Below are 13,166 nucleotides of genomic sequence, written 5' to 3' on the forward strand. Positions count from 1 at the left end.
GTTCCTTAGCTACAACTGTTATTGAAGTGTGTAAGAGTGGACATGTTCTGCTGCTCCCAAGAGATTCCAATTGAGGGAAAAGAGTAACTTACTGAAATAAAACAATTTTAAGTGACAGAAGCACCAGTTTTTGTCACTGTTTTTTGTGGTACGCGGGCCTCTCACTGTTGTGGCCTCTCCCGTTGCAGAGCACAGGCTCCGGACGCGCAGGCTCAGCGGCCATGGCTCACGGGCCCAGCCGCTCCGCGGCATGTGGGATCTTCCGGGATCGGGGCACGGACCCGTGTCCCCTGCATCGGCAGGCGGACTCTCAACCACTGCACCACCAGGGAAGCCCTTTGTCACTGTTTTTAAAGACAAATCACATGTCCTCATTTTTCCAAATAGTTGCTTCTTATTTTAAATTATGAAGAGTCAGAGGAATGAGGTACTGAAGCAAACACTTTTAATAAGAATACAAAATTCACACCAGAGGCACATTCTGGGGAATGTAAATGAACTATCACAAGTAGTAATTCTGCTGGAAGAATAAAATAAGGCTCTCTCAGAGTACAAATATACAGGAGGGAATGATTTAAAATAGGTTTATGATTTATAGTCACATTACATTGTGTTAAGCACTGAAAACAGGCATATTAATTAAAAAGCCAGCTAAATGGCATTTGAACATATATAACAAATCTTACAGTCCACAAAGTTTATGTATAACAGTAATTTTAAGTACTTCACTTCAACACAAAAGAAATGAACAGGAGAAGAGATACCTCTCAAAATATTAATTTATGTCTATGTCAAAAATCAAGAGAACTTATATTTTAAAAGGATTACATTACTGATAACACCACACAGCAGACAGACCGACCACGTAACACAAAACCAAAGGCACTGAGCAACCGAAACAGCACTGGCCCTTCCAGCCCCCTTCTTCTGGCTACCACCACACGGACCCACATCACCTTTCCTTTAATCAAATGAAAAGAAGTCCTCTGTCTTCCCATTCTGCAAAAGGAATGAAGAAAAACCAAACAGCAAATTCTAGAGTTGACTTCTCCATAAACCTTAAATGTGGCTTAACAAACACAAGGAAACTCAACATTTATACACAGTGCTCCTTTGCAAGGAAGTAACAGACACATCAAACATTATTTGAAAGGGGCTTCTTTATGGATTTATGTACATTGGTTGAATGAGAATTACTGTATCTGAGAAGGCACATATCTGTGATTTAAGGCTTAACCGGTATTGTTACACATAGAAGTCAATGAAAGCTGTCTAGGAATTCACTTCTGTCAAAGTGGAACTTACCCAAAAACTAGCTTTCCAAGCACAGAGTTCTACTCTAGAAACCATGGAGAATTTCTATTCCCAAGTCTACCTGTCAAAAAAATTCTCTTAAGCAGGTTTCATTATGAATGAAAGAAATGGCTAACATAAAGGCTCCATGACTTTGGGTGACGCAAATTCGTAAGTTCAAAAGCCTCACAGAAATGACAGTGTGATTCCTGCGTCTTTAAGAAAAAGTCTTAAACAAAATTATAATGGTACAGATTCATTTCTAAAAAGGCATCTGCCACAACTCCACAAGCCAATCAGCCATTCACTAGAGCTGCCACCTCTCTGTGGATGCTGCAGGAACACCATATAATTTTACTCTGCAAAATAGTTTCTTTTTTCTTTAAGACAATACATGAAAACGAATCTCTTAAAGATATTTAATATCTTCATATATAAAATATCTGATGTTGATACAAATCATGTAAACCTCCCTTCGGAAAAGGTACAACTGGTCCTCATTTGCAGGACCCAAAACCTTGAATTTTTATTGTCAGTGCAAATCTATATTAAGTGTTTTCAAACTACAGAAATAGCCATCAACCCTCACAATACAAAAGGATTTCTCAAAAAGGAAAATTATTGTGTTTAGATTATAGAAATTATGTTCACATTAAAACCACCCACCTTCCCATAAAATTTAACAGTTCAATTGTTAAAGTATGAAAAAAGGGAAAAATTAAAGCTGTTTGCGCAAGAATCACTACAATCGTTGTCACCCTTTCCCTCTTCCCCCAACTCTGCTTAACTCTTATTACGTTTGTTTAGAAATATAACAATGTGACTTTCTCTTTTTTTCCAGGTGCGATTTTACTGTTCTTCAAGCCAAGACGGGGTGTCCACTCCAGGATTTTTCAATTTGATATGGAACTGTTTAAGTGTCTGTTCAAGCTGCTTCTGATTCCCAGCAAAGTAAGCGGCAATGGCATTGTGGAAAAGGACCAGCTGATTGTGTAACACTTTAACCTGTGAACAGGGCAGAATCACAAGACCGAGCATTAACACCAATGACAATGAAATATAAGGTGACTTATTACATGTCGTAATGAAAGAGCATATCTCTCCTCCAGAAAAGTTGTTTTGACAAAGTATTTCTCACACACCGACTGTACATTGCTTTGTAAAGTCACTGAACCTTCGATGAAGGTTCTTAACTTCCCTGAAGGGAACAGATCAGTTTAAGATGCTAAATATGTACTCTCTTAACCATTTTCAAACATTATTGAGCTTACTTTAATTAAATAAATCATTAGATCCCCCTTCAAACTAAGTATATTCAAAATCAAATTTTGAAGAGGCTAAATTATACATAAATAATTACTATATGATACATGCTCTATACCAAGTATGGACATCATTAAGGCCACACTTTACGTAAAACTGAGTAGGCTGGATACTTTTAAATACCACACTTCTCTGCAAAGATTGAAGAAGGATGGCCAAGAGTTGCCCAGAAAGCCAATTAAAGTTCATAGGCCTCTCAGTTACTTTCAATTGCTTATTACTTCTAATGATATCAAGAGTTTATTGATTGATTGATTGATTGATTGATTGATTGCGGTACATGGGCCTCTCACTGTGGTGGCCTCTCCCGTTGTGGAGCACAGGCTCTGGATGTGCAGGCTCAGCGGCCATGGCTCACGGGCCCAGCCGCTCCGCAGCATGTGGGATCCTCCTGGACCGGGGCATGAACCTGTGTCCCCTGCATCGGCAGGCGGACTCTCAACCACTGCGCCACCAGGGAAGCCCAAGAGTATGTTTTAATCAGGTAACACTATCTCTATGACTCTTTTAAAGAAATCAGCAAAGCATCAAAAAGAGTTTATGAATGAAGTGTTTCCTGAGGTCTTATTTATAACTGCAAATTGTTCAACAGTAAAGTATAAAATACACTCTAATTTACCCACCCAATGCAATATTCATTAAAACTGAGCTTTAATCATTTTTAATAATGTAAAAACATCTGATATATGATGCTAAGTGAAAAACTAGGATTATAACATATACGATGTGACACCTGTGTTCACTGTTAACATATATGACATGACACCTGTATTCACTATTAACACACACATGCACAGTCTCTCTAGCCACTTCTTCGTCCATGTACCTCTATAAAGGAAATCACACTAATATATTTATAGTAGATATCTCTGATTTGTAAAGCCTTTATTTTAAAAATTAAAATGTTATAAAAATGGCATATGCTCAAGATTATAAAGTAAAATCTCCTGATCCACGCTGCATTTATTCTCTCCTCCTCGCCTGAGAGAAGCACTGTTAACATTTTATTGTGTATCCTTTGAGAAATTTTCTAGGCTTATATACAATATTTAAAAACATAAACGGATTGCACCATGCACACTTTCAGTAACAGATGTTTACTTAAAGTATCTTAGATAACTTTTTATTCCATTCATTTGTTCATTCAACAGACCTTAAGTACCTTCTAAGTGCCAGGCACTGTTCTAGGAGATACAGAAGGAAATTCCTTCCCTCACGAGCTTACAGTCTTGGGGTGGAAAAAGGAGGAGGTAGGCAGGAAACCAAATAAGTACTGACCCCAGGGAATGAGTATCTCAAGCCTTGCGAAGAAGCTGGGTTAACATTTAGGGCATTTGGAGCTGCTGATTCAACTAAAGCTGTTTAAAAAATAAAACAGATTTTTTTCCTCTTTCTCTGACAAAGATAAGAAAGTTTCTGGCAGGGAGATAGTTTAAAAGGGCCAGAGACTAAAAATGCCTGTACAAACTAAAAAAAATACCTTGAATTCACCTGGTCAGAAATTTAAGGCCTGTAACCTTCCTAAATGAAAACCTTTGGTACCAGGTACAAGGATGACCACAAAACCTGATGCATAACACTATGCACCAGGCACAGTACTAGGGACACGAGGATACAAGGCCAAGGCAGAGTGCAGTAAAAATGATGGTTCATATGATACATGGGTAGTAAAAATACATCTTGTTAACTTAAAAAAAATAAAAAAGGCACTTGTCGGGAGAAGAGGGTTTCTTCAAGAAAGGTTGAAAGAGAACATCGGGGTGGGAGAACTCTAACTCCCCTGCCCTCTGGGGCTGAGATAAGGGGGGGGATATTTCAAAGGATGATGAACCTCCACCCAGGGGCAATTATTAAGGGAACAGGATAATGATAGGAAAAGCAGGTTTCTAGAAGGCAATTAGGAGGTGAGCAAAGTATATTATTATAATGACTGTTACAATAATGGCCCCAACCACCCCTCTCAATCCACACTCTTGGGGAGGCTTCTACAATGAAAATAAGCTTGGCCTGTAACTTTAGAAAATGAGGCCTGATAAGCAAGGGCTGGCGCTCTGGGACTGGTGTCGCCACGTTGTGAGGAAGCCCTGTGTAGCCTCCCTTTGGGATGAAAGCCCACGGGGACAGAGGCCCAGTCATTCCAGCTGCTCCCAGTGCCCAGAAGGCACTGTAGTTGAAAGTGAAACAGGAAGAATCCACCTATCCCATACCTAGGCAATGGTGGGAAATAATAAATCACTGGTGTAACAGGCCACAAAGTAGTGGGTGTTTCATTATGCAGCAAAAGAGGTGCATCCCTGAAAAAGGTTAAAGGGACTTCCCTGGTGGCACAGTGGTTAAGACTCCGTGTTCCCAATGCAGGGGGCCCGGGTTTGACCCCTGGTCAGGAAACTAGATCCCACATGCATGCCACAACTAAGAGTTCACATGCCACAACTAAGGAGCTGGTGAGCCACAACTAAGGAGCACACATGCTGCAACTAAATAAATATATAAAAAAATAAATGTTTATTACATAAAATAAAATAAAATAAAGGGACCTCCCTGGTGGCGCAGGGGTTAAGAATCCGCCTGCTAATGCAGGGGACATAGGTTCAATCCCTGGTGTGGGAAGATACCACATGCCGCGGAGCAACTAAGCCTGTGCGCCACAACTACTGAGCCTGCGCTCTAGAGCCCGTGAGACACAACTACTGAGCCCGCCCACCTAGAGCCAGTGCTCCACAACAAGAGAAGCCACCACAGTGAGAAGCCTGCGCACCGCAACGAAGAGTAGCCCCGGCTTGCTGCAACTAGAGAAAGCCTGCGTGCAGCAATGAAGACCCAAATGCAGCCAAAAATAAATAAGTAAATAAATAAATTTATTTAAAAAAAAAAAGGAAAAGGTTAAGAATGTGCTTTCCTAGGAATGAATGAGGGTCTAGAAAACAATGAAAAGGAGGAAAATCAGAGAGAGGAGGACAGGCCTAGAATGAAGAAAGGCTAAAACATGGCTGTGATACAGGAGAGAAATTAATTGAGAAAGCAGCTAGGGAACAGAGACTCAAACAAACAAGCGACGCAAAACTGCTATTAACCAGGCCCAAGACCTAAGTGCAGTTGAAGAGTACATACAGTAACGTTGAGAACTTTTACTTCCAATTCTCTGGGAAGAGGTGCATTAGGCATAGTTGATACTGGTCACAGCCTCCCCAAATTTTTATTTGTTATTCACCTAGGTCATTAGTAAAATACCCCCATTACTAGTACTGTTCTTTTATAGAAATGACCAGAAAGAGCTCTGGAATCAGGAGGCACGCGTGCCAGCCCCAGCTGTACCACTTCCCAGTTTCCTCTGTGACACCAGGCACGGGTTACTTCGAACCTCACTGGCCCAGGTCTTTATCCGTTTACCAGGGATGCCGTTACCAAACCGCATTCGTAGTGCCGTTGTAAGGGTTAAATGAAATGAGACGCTACCTAGCACAGTGTCTGACACAGGATCAGTACTCATTCGATTTCGGCGGAATTTAAGTTTACCTAGGTGATGCTTAAACCTTCAAACAACACTGACTTTTTTTAGTAAAATAAAGTTTCATTTATTTAGAACCCCCTGATTTGGAACTTATAAGAAGTAAGATTGTGATCCTGTGATTTATAATGAGAAGTAAATATTTGCTCTTCATCCCATTCCAGGCACAGAGCTCCTAAAACCCTTGTTACTTTCCTAAGTGATAAGAGCCTAGGAAGCATCTTCTGTTGTAATATTTGGTCTCTGGTTCTGTTCCTGAAATAGCCCCAGAGCTATTAAAGGTGAATAGTGTCTTCTGTTATTCACAACAAGCCCTTTTCAACGGCACCTGCCTTTATGTTAATGAGGAGATTTTTGGAAAGCCCCTAGATAACCACAGCTTGGGGCTGGTTGCCAGGGGAACTAAATTGTGATTAGAGAGTGGGAATTTTCACCCTCACCCCACCAACCTCAGGACAACGATTTAATCAGCTGTGCCTATGCAATGAAGCCTCCGTAAAAATCCCTACAGTGGGGGGTTTGGACAGCTTCTGGGTTGGCTGACCCATCCACAAGCCAGGAGGGTGGTGCACCCCAAGCCCAATGCGGACAGAAGCTCTTGTGCTGAGGACCCTTCCAGACCTTGCCCTATGGACCTCTGCATCTGTATCCTTTAATATTTTTTGTAATGAACTGGTAATTTAATAAGTAAACTGTTTCCTGAGCTCTGTGAGCTGCTCTAGGAAATGACTGAAGCTGAGAAGGGGGTTGTGGGAACCTTCGACTTAAAGCTGGTTGGTCAGAAGCACAGGTGATGACCTGGACTTTCGAATGGTGTCTAAAGGTGGTGGTGAGGGGGGTCCACAGTGTCAGAAGTGAACTGAATTGTAGGACACCCAGCTAGTGTCCAGAAGATCAGAGACTTGGTCTGTGTGGGGGAAAAACCCCACACACATCTGATGTCAGAGAAGTGCTGTGAGTGAAACAAGAAACATAGAGTTTTTTCCTTTTCAAAGATAGAAGCTGATGTGAAGTCTACCTTCGCACACTGAAAAAAAGGTGTGTGCTAAGCCAATAAATTTTGTTGACAAGAGTGCATGAACACGGTTTATCAACACTGCCTGCCTTGACAAGGCCTTCAATCCAAGGGCAGAGATGCTGCAGAAGGAATTCCTCTGCCTAATGGATCACCTCAGAAGAACCTTTAAGGGTCCCTTTACAACCCCATGATTCTGTGCTTCTAAAATGAACACATTTTTCAAGCAACAAGAAGGCACCTAATTTCTGCCAAATTATTCACTGGTTAGCACCATTCAAGTTAACAGTATTACACTAAAAATTTGTTCAACCATTCTTAATACAGACTTCCACTAATTCATATTGACTTCTTTCTCTATGTCTAGACAGAAAAGTTTTGCATTGCAATCACTTTTAAAACAAGCTTTAAAATGATAAACTGATTTGTGTTAAGTGTCTACTAAGAAAAGGTCAAATTATGCTAATTAAAGTTATAACCAGTGTTCACCTTACATGAATGGAGTTTGATTTCAGGACCAAATCTCTTTCCTGTAGTCACTAGAGTCAATGAAAATTACAGCTAGAAAAAAGAAGTAAAGTAAATTATTACAGGCTAGTTCGCATCTGATTCCTATTCACATAAAAATGTTTTCTAAAACTGACCTGTTCTCAGTAACCTCTGCCAGTGTGAATGAGTTTCAGGTCTCTTCTGGAGAACAGACTGTCAAAGACTGGTCAAAGGAGAGCTCTGAGGGCAGTGCGTTTTGACAGAAGGGTGGAAAAGTTTCCAGGTGACCTTAGGTATGAAATAACTTCTTCAAGATAAAAAGTCATAGATTATGACGAAAAGATCGATAAATTCAATGACTCTGAATTTTAGAATTTCTATTCACTCAAAGATTGAAAAGACAAGTTACAAACTGGGGAGAGGGATCTGCATTACAGGGGCTGACGAAGGGTACACATCTAGAAAATGTGAAGACCTCCTATACACTGAGAACCCAATTAAAAAGAGCAAATAACATGAATGCCATTTTACAGCAGAGGAAACAGGAGTGGCCAATTAAATCTGAAAGGACTTCCAGTCTCATTAGAAAACAGGAAAATGCAAATTTAGACTGATGTGGGATGGTATTTTTTACCCTCTACATTAGAGAGACTTAATAAGAGCTCTTATACACTGCTGATCAGTGTATAAATTTGTAAAACTTTTGAAAAGTTTGGCATTAACTAGTAAAATGAAAGATGAATATATCCTATGGAACAGTAAATTAAGATACAGATATAATGATATATATGTCTCTTTATATACATATATTGATATATCTATATCTGTATCTATTTCTCTTTCTCTCTCTATATATAAAGGCATTCCAGCCCCTAGAGTAATGCCCAACACCAGATCCATGGTAATATTTATTGAGTGAATGAATGTAAGTAACATTTTAGGTGTGGTATTTTTTTTCTCTGAATATATCTTTATATATAAAATAGATAACCAGCCTGCTCCCTACATAACCCCTATTCTGAGTTTTCTTTTTTTGAATTTATTTTTTTATACAGCAGGTTCTTATTAGCTATCCATTTTATACATATTAGTGTATACACATCAATCCCAATCTCCCAATTCATCCCACCACCACCATCCCCCTGCCACTATCCCCCCTTGGTGTCCATACATTTGTTCCCTACATCTGTGTCTCTATTTCTGCCCTGCAAACCAGTTCATCTGTACTATTTTTTTTAGGTTCCACATATATGTGTTAATATACGATATTTGTTTTTCTCTTTCTGACTTACTTCACTCTGTATGACAGACTCTAGATCCATCCACATCTCTACAAATGACCCAATTTCGTTCCTTTTTATGGCTGAGTAATATTCCATTGCATATATGTACCATATCTTCTTCATCCATTCATCTGTCGATGGGCATTTAGGTTGCTTCCATGACCTGGCTATTGTAAATAGTGCTGCAATGAACATTGGGATGCATGTGTCTTTTTGAATTATGGTTTTCAGAGGGTATATGCCCAGTAGTGGCTGTGTCAATTTACATTCCCACCAACAGTGCAAGAGGGTTCCCTTTTCTCCACACCCTCTCCAGCATTTGTTGTTTGCAGATTTTCTGATGATGCCCATTAGAACTGGTGTGAGATGATACCTCATTGTAGTTTTGATTTGCATTTCTCTAATAATTAGTGATGTTGAGCAGCTTTTCATGTGCTTCTTGGCCATCTGTATGTCTTCTTTGGAGAAATGTCTATTTAGGTCTGCTGCCCATTTTTGGATTGGGTTGTTTGCCTTTTAAATATTGAGCTGCATGAGCTGTTTATATATTTTGGAAATTAATCATTTGTCTGTTGATTCGTTTGCAAATATTTTCTCCCATTCTGAGGGTTGTCGCTTTGTCTTGTTTGTAGTTTCCTTTGCTTTGCAAAACGTTTTAAGTTCCATTAGGTCCCATTTGTTTATTTTTGTTTTTACTTCCATTACTCTGGGAGGTGGATCAAAAAAGATCTTGCTGTGATTTATGTCAAAGAGTGTTCATCCTTTGTTTTCCTCTAAGAGTTTTACAGTGTCTGGCCTTACATTTAGGTCTTTAATGCATTTTGAGTTTATTTGTGTGTATGGTGTTAGGGAGTGTTCTAATTTCATTCTTTTACGTGTAGCTGTCCAGTTTTCCCAGCACCACTTATTGAAGAGACTGTCTTTTCTCCATTGTTTATCCTTGCCTCCTTTGTCATAGATTAGTTGACCATAGTTGTGTGGGTTTCTCTCTGGGCTTTCTATCTGGTTCCATTGATCTATATTTCTGTTTTTGTGCCAGTACCATATTGTCTTGATTACTGTAGCTTTGTAGTATAGTCCGACGTCAGGGAGTCTGATTCCTCCAGCTCCGTCTTTTTCCCTCAAGACTGCTTTGGCTATTCGGGGTCTTTTGTGTCTCCATACAAATTTTAAGATTTTTTGTTCTAGTTCTGTAAAAAATGCCATTGGTAATTTGATAGGGATTGCATTGAATCTGTAGATTGCTTTGGGTAGTATAGTCATTTTCACAATATTGATTCTTCCAATCCAAGAACATGGTATATCTCTCCATCTGTTTGTATCATCTTTAATTTCTTTCACTAGTGTCTTATAGTTTTCTACATGCAGGTATTTTGTCTCCCTAGGTAGGTTTATTCCTGGGTATTTTATTCTTTTTGTTGCAATGGTAAATGGGAGTACTTCCTTAATTTCTCTTTCAGATTTTTCATTATTAGTGATAGGAAGGCAAGAGATTTCTGTGCATATTAATTTGGTTTCCTGAAACTTTACCAAATTCATTGATTAGCTCTAGTGGTTTTCTGGTGGCATCTTTAGGATTCTCTATGTATAGTATCATGTCATCTGCAAACAGTGACAGTTTTACTACTTCTTTTCCAATTTGTATTCCTTTTATTTCTTTCTCTTCTCTGATTGCCATGGCTAGGACATCTAAAACTATGTTGAATAATAGTGGCGAGAGTGGACATCGTCATCTTGTTCCTGATCTTAGAGGAAATGCTTTCAGTTTTTCACCATTGAGAATGATGTTTGCTCTGGGTTTGTCATATATGGCCTTTATTATGTTGAGGTAGGTTCCCTCTGTGCCCACTTTCTGGAGAGTTTTTATCATAAATGGGTGCTAAATTTTGTCAACAGCTTTTTCTGCATCTTTTGAGATGATCATATAGTTTTTATTCTTCAATTTGTTAATATGGTGTATCACATTGATTGATTTGCATATATTGAAGAAGCCTTGCATCCCTGGGATAAATCCCACTTGATCATGGTGTATGATCCTTTTAATGTGTTGTTGGATTCTGTTTGCTAGTATTTTGTTGAGGATTTTTGCATCTATATTCATCAGTGAAATTGGTCTGTAATTTCCTTTTGTTGTAGTATCTTTGTCTGGTTTAGGTATCAGGGTGATGGTGGCCTCATAGAATGAGTTTGGGAGTGTTCGTTCCTCTGCAATTTTTTGGAAGAGTTTGAGAAGGATGGGTGTTAGCTTTTCTCTAAATGTTTGATAGAATTCACCTGTGAAGCCATCTGGTCCTGGACTTTTGTTTGTTGGAGGATTTTTCATCACACTTTCAATTTCATTACCTGTGATGGGTCTGTTCATATTTTCTATTTCTTCCTGGTTCAGTCTGGGAAGGTTATACCTTTCTAAGCATTTGTCCATTTCTTCCAGGTTGTCCATTTTATTGGCATAGAGTTGCTTGTAGTAGTCTCTCAGGATGATTTGTATTTCTGCAGTGTCTGTTGCAACTTTTCCTTTTTCATTTCTAATTCTATTGAGTCCTCTCCCTCTTTTTCTTGCTGAGTCTGGCTAATGGTTTATCAATTTTGTTTATTTTCTCAAAGAACCAGCTTTTAGTTTTATTCATCTTTGCTATTGTTTTCTTTGTTTCTCTTTCATTTATTTCTGCATCTGATCTTTATGATTTCTTCTGCTAACTTTGAGTTTTGTTTTTTCTTCTTTCTCTAGTCCCTTTAAGTGTAAGGTTAAATTGTTTGAGATTTTTCTTGTTTCTTGAGGTAGGCTTGTATTGCTATAAATTTCCCTCTTAGAACTGGTTTTGCTGCATCCCATAGGTTTTGGGTCATTGTGTTTTCGTCGTCATTTGTCTCTAGGTATTTTTTGATTTCCTCTTTGATTTCTTCAGTGATCTCTTGGTTATTTAGTAATGTATTGTTTAGTCTCCATGTGTTTGTGTTTCTACGTTTTTTCGTTGTAATTGATTTCTAATCTTATAGTGTTGTGGTCAAAAAGATGCTTGATATGATTTCAATTTTCTTAAATTTACTGAGGCTTGATTTTTGACCCAAAATGTGATCTATCCTGGAGAATGTTCCATGTGCACTTGAGAAGAAAGTGTAATCTGCTGTGTTTGGATGGAATGTCCTATAAATATCAATTAAATCTGATCTATTGTGTCATTTCAAGCTTGTGTTTCATTATTAATTTTCATTTTGGGTGATCTGTCCATTGGTGTAAGTGAGATGTTCAAGTCCCCCACTATTATTGTGTTGCTGTCGATTTCCTCTTTTATAGCAGTTAGCAGTTGCCTTATGTATTGAGGTGCTCCTATGTTGGGTGCATATATATTTATAATTGTTGTATCTTCTTCTTGGATTGATCCCTTGATCATTATGTAGTGTCCTTCCTTGTCTCTTGTAACATTCTTTATTTTAAAGTCTATTTTATCTGATATGAGTTTGCTACTCCAGCTTTCTTTTGATTTCCATTTGCATGGAATATCTTTTTCCATCCCCTCACTTTCAGTCTGTATGTGTCCCTAGATCTGAAGTGGGTCTCTAGTAGACAGCATATATATGGGTCTTCTTTTTTTTTTTTTTTGCTGTACGCGGGCCTCTCACTGCTGTGGCCTCTCCCGTTGCGGAGCACAGGCTCCGGACACACAGGCTCCGCGGCCATGGCTCGCGGGCCCAGCCGCTCCGCGGCATGTGGGATCTTCCGGGATCGGGGCACGAACCCGTGTCCCCTGCATCGGCAGGCGGACTCTCAACCACTGCGCCACCAGGGAAGCCCCATGGGTCTTCTTTTTGTATCCATTCAGCTATCCTGTGTCATTTGGTTGGAGCATTTAATCCATTCATATTTAATGTAATTATCAATATGTATGCTCCTATTACCATTTTCTTAATTGTTTTGAGTTTGTTTTTGTAGGTCCTTTTCTTCTCTTGTGCTTCCCACTTAGAGAAGTTACTTTAGCATTTGTTGTAGAGCTGGTTTGGTGGTGCTGATTTCTCTTAGCTTTCACTTGTCTGTAAAGCTTTTGATTTCTCCATCAAATCTGAATGAGATCCTTGCCGGGTAGAGTAATCTTGGTTGTAGGTTCTTCCCTTTCATCACTTTAAGTATATCATGCCACTCCCTTCTGGCTTGTAGAATTTCTGCTGAGAAATCAGCTGTTAACCTTATGGGAGTTCCCTTGTATGTTATTTGTTGTTTTTCCCTTGCTACTTTCAATAATTTTTCCTTGTCTTTAAT

General features: G+C 39.1%; 1 protein-coding gene across 7 annotated transcripts in view; it reads right to left on the reverse strand.

Moving 5' to 3' along the window:
• Window positions 1-428: 428 nt before the first annotated feature.
• Window positions 429-13,166, reverse strand: part of ARFIP1 (ARF interacting protein 1) — a 123,737-nt gene continuing 110,999 nt past the window's right edge. For all 7 annotated transcript variants that reach the window (XM_082638138.1, XM_082638136.1, XM_082638139.1 and 4 more), the window contains one exon: window positions 429-2,298. In XM_082638138.1, coding sequence (XP_082494264.1) covers window positions 2,143-2,298 — 156 coding nt within the window. In that variant the 3' untranslated portion in view covers window positions 429-2,142. The remainder of the gene's footprint in view (window positions 2,299-13,166) is intronic.

This window comes from Mesoplodon mirus (assembly GCF_964341445.2).
Source record: "Mesoplodon mirus genome assembly, chromosome: 2".
NCBI lineage: Eukaryota > Metazoa > Chordata > Mammalia > Artiodactyla > Ziphiidae > Mesoplodon > Mesoplodon mirus.